Here is a 6,314-nt window from a genome sequence, read left to right on the forward strand (position 1 = left end):
CCCCCCCGGCCACCCTCCTTTGAGCCAGTGGTCCCCCATTCTAGACACGCCCCTGGTGTAATAGCCAATACCAGGCGTGAATTTTTGAGCGGGAGAAGTGTCTTTGTCTCCCTTTATGAACCATTTGCATTTTTATGGCCAGTCTGGAGGATTGGTGCAGTTTTACCCAAAATATAGTACAAATAATATTATGCATTTCACGATCACATAGTGTACATCATTGTTTGAGGAATAAAGAGCAGATCATTTTGATACCAAGAAAGAAACATCTAGAAGATATTAAACCAGCGATACATTCATACACCTGAATATAAGCATTTGGATCTTAACTAATACAAATAACAAGTGGTAACTAGGCTAATATAATAGGGAAACATACAGACAACACATGCATATACCAGATAGATTTGTAAATGATTGATTATAGTCTAAATAAAGAAAATGTTGTTATGTGTGTGTGTTATGTGTATTGTGTCATTTACATCTATTTGAAATTTGTTTGAAGTTCGATGGGGAGATGAGAGTGGTGAAACTGTTTAGCATCTCCTTGATAGTGGGGGGAACCATTGGCAATTTAGCACCCATATAAATGTAGCATATGGGGCCATGTCTGTAATTTATATGCAAATGTCAAAAGGCTAAAAGGAGTCTCTAAGACATAAAACCCAAATGATCATCCATGATTTTAAGCAAATGCTACAGGCATTTTAATATTTGAAGGTTCTTTTGTGTTATTTATTGTATTGTATAACAATGGATAATGAAATACTTTGATAATGACTTTTAATACACCTTTAAATTATACCAACGTAAGTGGTTAGTAAATAAGACACAGATTATGCAGTGGTGCAATCTTATTGGTATCTGAAAGCATAATCAAATTATCCATAATATTTAATAAAACATTGCAACATGCAGAGGCCTGTGAATGATGAATTCTGTGAAGGTGTGGATTTCACAGATTTCATCACTAAAGCCATTATGAGTGCACAATTGTTTTGAAATGTGCTGAATGATGTATACTTACAAACATGACTCTCTTTGGGATGTGGTCTGATTCCACCAGAGGGTTCTTGTAGAGCCATAGTTCCTCAGGTTGGATAACTCTTTCAAAAGGCTCCAGGAACTCTGTGAACCTAAATAAAAGGCAGAGATAATGAGTCAATACACCAGGATTCCTTAAATTCGACATTGAGCAAGCTAAACAAGGTCTTCAGAGTAAGAAAATTACAGGCAGGTAATTTTGATTTGAATTTGCAAGACAGTGGCCCTAAATGAGGAACCCTGTTATACACATTTTACTCAATGTAATCCACATAAACTTCCAGTGAGTGGTTTTGTATGGATGAGTGGGATTCAATGATCATCACAGAGAAAGAACCAACAGTGAAAAAGTATTTAAGCCTTATCCACTTTATTTTTAACATAAGAGTGGGCATAGAATAAACTTGAATGTGCAATGCTTGTCGTGTCAGTCACTTCCAGTGATTTTAGATGTACAAAAATAGTCCATTATGTTGCTTGATATGGCAAACTGATATTTATTATAGTATTTCATTTTATGATCATAATCATGCACACTTGTTCTTTTTTTTTCTTCTTCTTAATGACACATTTTGTTATTCTTCTATTTAGGGACTGATAGCAGCTAATGATGTGGATATTCAGGGAATGCATAGAACAATAAAATGTATGCAATTCAAGTTGCTTTGGATGAACGCATCTGCCAAATGCATAAATGCACATGTAAAATATCCATTCCAAACCATTATCCATAAAAGAGCATACAAGTTTTAAAACTAGAATAGCTGCAAATTATAACAAAAAACAAGAGCACAGACAAAACATACAAATATACAGTGTTTTTGTTTGCTCAATTATTCACGTTATTTTTACTAGAAATTGGTTTTGTGGTTACTGGTTCTGCATGCAGAATGGCAGGGAGAATCATGTGTGAATAGCCTTTAAGTTAAACACTTATTTTCAAATGAAATAAAATGTATATGGCAATCAAGAAAATGTTTAGCAATAGCTTATTTTGGGTTTTGTCTTTAATGCTTTTTTAATGCTTCTGAACGCACTGAACACAAGCACTGAAAAGAGCAATGTTATTCATGCAGCATTAGCTCAGAATTACTTGTAACAAGAGATTGTGCTTAATTAATCTGTCATGCAGTAGCCTATGCTACTTTACTTAGTCCTGTAGCAATGACCCTTGGGATGAGATTTCGAACACTACATTAATACTTTCAAAATGCAATGTTTATCAGTTATCCTTGCAAACTATTTTGGAGGAGGCTGCTATGTAGAGCTATCCGCTTCTTTCAAGGGAGGAAAAGCATGCAATTCCGTATGCTAATTGATAAAAGCTAATTAGAGAATGCAACTAACAATTCTGTTGCACAAGGAGTCTGGCTGTTGTCAGACTTCTTGAGCAAACAAAAATCTCATAGAATTATTACAATTACAGTTTTTTAATTAACTTTGGTACTATTTTCACATGCAACTGTTACATTTTCAAAACTCTTAGTGCTAATATCACAAAAGATCATCAAAATTAAAGTTTTTTCAAACATTTCAGCTTATTTTCACTTGTCTTAGTACAATACACACAATCACAAAGTATCCTTTTTACTACACAAAATAATTTTTGATCAATATAAATGTTTCATTCACAGTAACTGCCGTTCATAAAGCTCTTATTATCAAACTTTTCATTTGCATATCTTCTCATTCAGTTTAATAAATTTGTCTACAGTGTTATTTAATCTGACTCATCTTAATGGTTAATCAGTGAATCATTTGATGCATCTATAGATATCTATAGATACAGATTCAATAGATATAGTTTCTAAAGAACTTGTTTGCAATTCAGGGATAACCAAATATATTGAATTATTTTTTTGCACTATAAGTGATTTTTCTTAGATGATAACCACTATTTTGTAAATGTGTGTGGTTATGGTAAACCCTATGTTATGGGGACAAAATGTCCCCACAAAGATGGCAATATCTGAAATCCTTGTCCTTGTGGGAGACTTTAAGGAGTAGGGTTAGTGTAGGGGGATAGAATATTTGTTCAACATAAAACCCATTGCTCCTACGAAATGTCATCATAATGATAGGAATACCTGTGTGTGTGTCTAACCATATTTTGGGGACAAATTGGTACCCAGAAGTGAGCAAAACCTGACAAAATCACCAAAAAACTCCCTTTGAGGATATCCTCATTTGTAGAACTGTGTGGTTTGCAATTTGTGAACATACAGCTGGATACAAGGGTAGAAATTGATCAGAGATGTATCAGAAGAAGGAAGACAGATGGCATCAAATACATCATTTTACATTACATTATGCCATGTGATACCGTATAGTCTTTACCGTAGTAGAGACTGCACATTACTATAAATCACCTTTCATCTAAAAAGTTCAGTTACAGTATAGATTCAGTTATATGTCATACTGCATTGACAGTAATCTCTGTTCTAGCACAAAACCTTTTGGACATGTCATACCTTCATCATGATACCTTTTGAAACAGTAACACACTGTGTAAATACTCTTACAAACATTATGGATTTTATGTGGGTTATGCAATTTAGGTAATGTAAGTGTATTTTCTAACATGACAATTATTGCCTGTATTACTGTAATTATTTCAGCAACAAAGGTGATTTGAAACATGTATCTTCCATTGTTTGCTCTTCAATGAAATACAGAGTTCTGGCATGAAACTCTAGATGGTGCAGTCCGATAGGTCTAGCTCAATCTGACCTGATGACATCATTGTCACATGGCAGCTGATTGGTTCTCTCCTGTATCGGTTGCCAATTAGCTCGCTGTTCAATATTCAAATACCTGGGCTGCGTTCAGCCCCGACAAAACGGTGCAAAAACGTTTTTTAAACGGAAACAGGGGTGCGTTGAACACCCTGTTCTGATGACGCAAGAGTTGTAAATATGGCAGCTGAGAAGGCCATTCTTTGTGCTCTTTTTGAAGAATTTTCGGAGCCTGATGAAATCGGTATAAATACGTGTTTTATACCGCAAAATACGCTCGATGTTACAGTCACTGCCCTTGCCTTCCAGAATAAAAGAGAACATCCCAATCGAGTGAAGGGATTTGTGGAAACGGTGGTTACTAATATTGTGATCCAACATTTGCCTCACATTTCAGGATGAAAAGACAAACATTTCAGGTGAAGGAAAATCCACTTCTTACCTCCGAGACTGTATTATGATCTATATGACCTTATTATTTTTATTGTGGGTATTAGACTTATCATTATTGCTGATCACTGTTGTTGTGCTATGTTATTGTAATATTTACCATTATATAATAGTATAGAAAAGTTTATGAAAGTGTCACTCCACAACACAATAGCAAAATATATAAATACAGTGGTGTGAAAAGGTTTTTGCCCCCTTCCTGTTTTTTTTTATTTTTTGCATATTTGTCACACTTAAAAGATTCAGATCATCAAACTAATTTTAATATTATACAAAGATAATGCAAGTAAATGCAAATAATCAGTGTCTAGCACACCTTCCTAAGGAAAGGATATGGACCAGAAGACATTGCAAATACTAAATGATATTTAGACAGACTTAAATAAGTTCCAGATCTATACTTGTTCTCGTATTATTTCAGTTATTTTGCCTTTAATGTAAATAAACATGTGCAAACAATATACTTGCTCTTGTGAATTTATTTTGATGTTAATTACATTGTGCCAGCTGTCTCTTTAATACTGCGTGGTTTATATACATGTTGCTGCTGATTGGGCTGACATTTTTGACACACCCACCAAACAAAAGAAAATGTATCTCAAACCCCGTTGCACACCGTTTCCAGGAAACATGTTGTTCAAACCGGAAACCGTAGCAAAACGTTGTGCACCGGTTTGAGCTTGAACTTGCCCCTGGCTTTTGTTTGCTGTAACAGTTGGCAGCGCACTTCAGCGCAGCCTAAATCAACATCTAAGATAAGTGAATGCTCTTTCAATCCATATCGCTGTGTATATTTGCGTGGTCTGCCTAATTGAATACAAAACGCGCAACCATAAACAATTTTAAACTAAGTGTCATGTTAGCAGTTTGCATTGTATGCAGCAGCAAAATATTAAGCATATTAGCAGCAGCATTTAGCATGTGCTTATGCAGCTGGAGCAAAAGGCAGTTTAGAGCTTGTAATCACTCTAAGGATACACTAATAGTAACGAACATGAAAACAGGTTAAATGAAATAAGCAGTCTTGTGTATGCATTTCAACTGGGGTTCTCCATATACATCGGCAATTATCCCAGTGTAGGTCGATGTTTTCATTGTGATGAGTGCGTGGTTAATTTCAGTTGCATGCAGCGTCAGAAGCACACGCTTATCACAGTCATATCAACGATAGTGTTGCAGGAGAAGGGAATTAAGAGTTATTGTTATGATTGTTGCAGTTCCGAGTGAAATGCATTATGGGTAGTGTAGTTCAGAGAAATGTGCTTGTGTGACATGTGCTATCGTGTGTTGTGTAATTCAGAAAACAGAGAAAGAGCGTTTATATTCTGCTTTATTTGTTCATTCAAGTCAGTCCACCCAGGAGTTTGTGCACTATAACCCTGATAACTTTATCTACATGAGAGAGTAAAATGGCATGCATCGGCTAACTTTGTCCATCTCATCATTGCACGAACACGAATTAACGAGCTGTTATGCTGCCACTGGGACTGGTGAAGTGAAGAAAGTAACAGCAGATATTAAATTACTAAATTATAATATTTGCTCAGGTGGATGCTGGGGTCTTATCTATCGGATTACAACGCATATCCATTTTGTTAATTAACATTACACATAGTGGGTGTCTTATTAGAGTTAAGCCAGTCGGCGTGGTAGCCCAGGCACACATAGACATAGGCCATTATTGTTAAGCCGGTCGGCGTGGTAGCCAAGGCTCACATCCACTGATGCAGCAGTTTATCCTTATATTCAGCGGCATGCATATATTGGCTTGTATTGTTTTATGTAACGTGTCTCCTGCTTTTTGGGGGGTTATTCACATGTGTTATATGTGCAGCAGCAATATTTCTTACATGCTCACATCAGCATGTTGTGGATGTACTGGCAATAGCAAGTCTCGGTACTTGCTCTGCAGCAGCGTAGCAGATCTATTCCGCCAAGACCAAATACACTGAACAAAATTATAAATGCAACACTTTCGTTTTTGCCCCCATTTTTCATGAGCTGAACTCAAAGATCTAAGACTTTTTCTATGTAGACAAAAGGCCTATTTCTCTCAAATATTGTTCACAAATCTGTGTTAGTGAG

At 35.9% G+C, this 6,314-nt stretch overlaps 1 protein-coding gene across 1 annotated transcript in view; it reads right to left on the reverse strand.

Moving 5' to 3' along the window:
- LOC107568729 (phospholipid phosphatase 4-like) overlaps window positions 1–6,314 on the reverse strand; it is a 135,834-nt gene that overhangs the window by 23,475 nt on the left and 106,045 nt on the right. The window contains exon 2 of the mRNA XM_016254720.1: window positions 1,028–1,136. Coding sequence (XP_016110206.1) covers window positions 1,028–1,136 — 109 coding nt within the window. The remainder of the gene's footprint in view (window positions 1–1,027; window positions 1,137–6,314) is intronic.

The sequence above is a fragment of the Sinocyclocheilus grahami genome, unplaced genomic scaffold, assembly GCF_001515645.1.
Source record: "Sinocyclocheilus grahami isolate Dianchi unplaced genomic scaffold, SAMN03320097.WGS_v1.1 scaffold1276.1, whole genome shotgun sequence".
In the NCBI taxonomy this organism is placed as follows: Eukaryota; Metazoa; Chordata; class Actinopteri; order Cypriniformes; family Cyprinidae; genus Sinocyclocheilus; species Sinocyclocheilus grahami.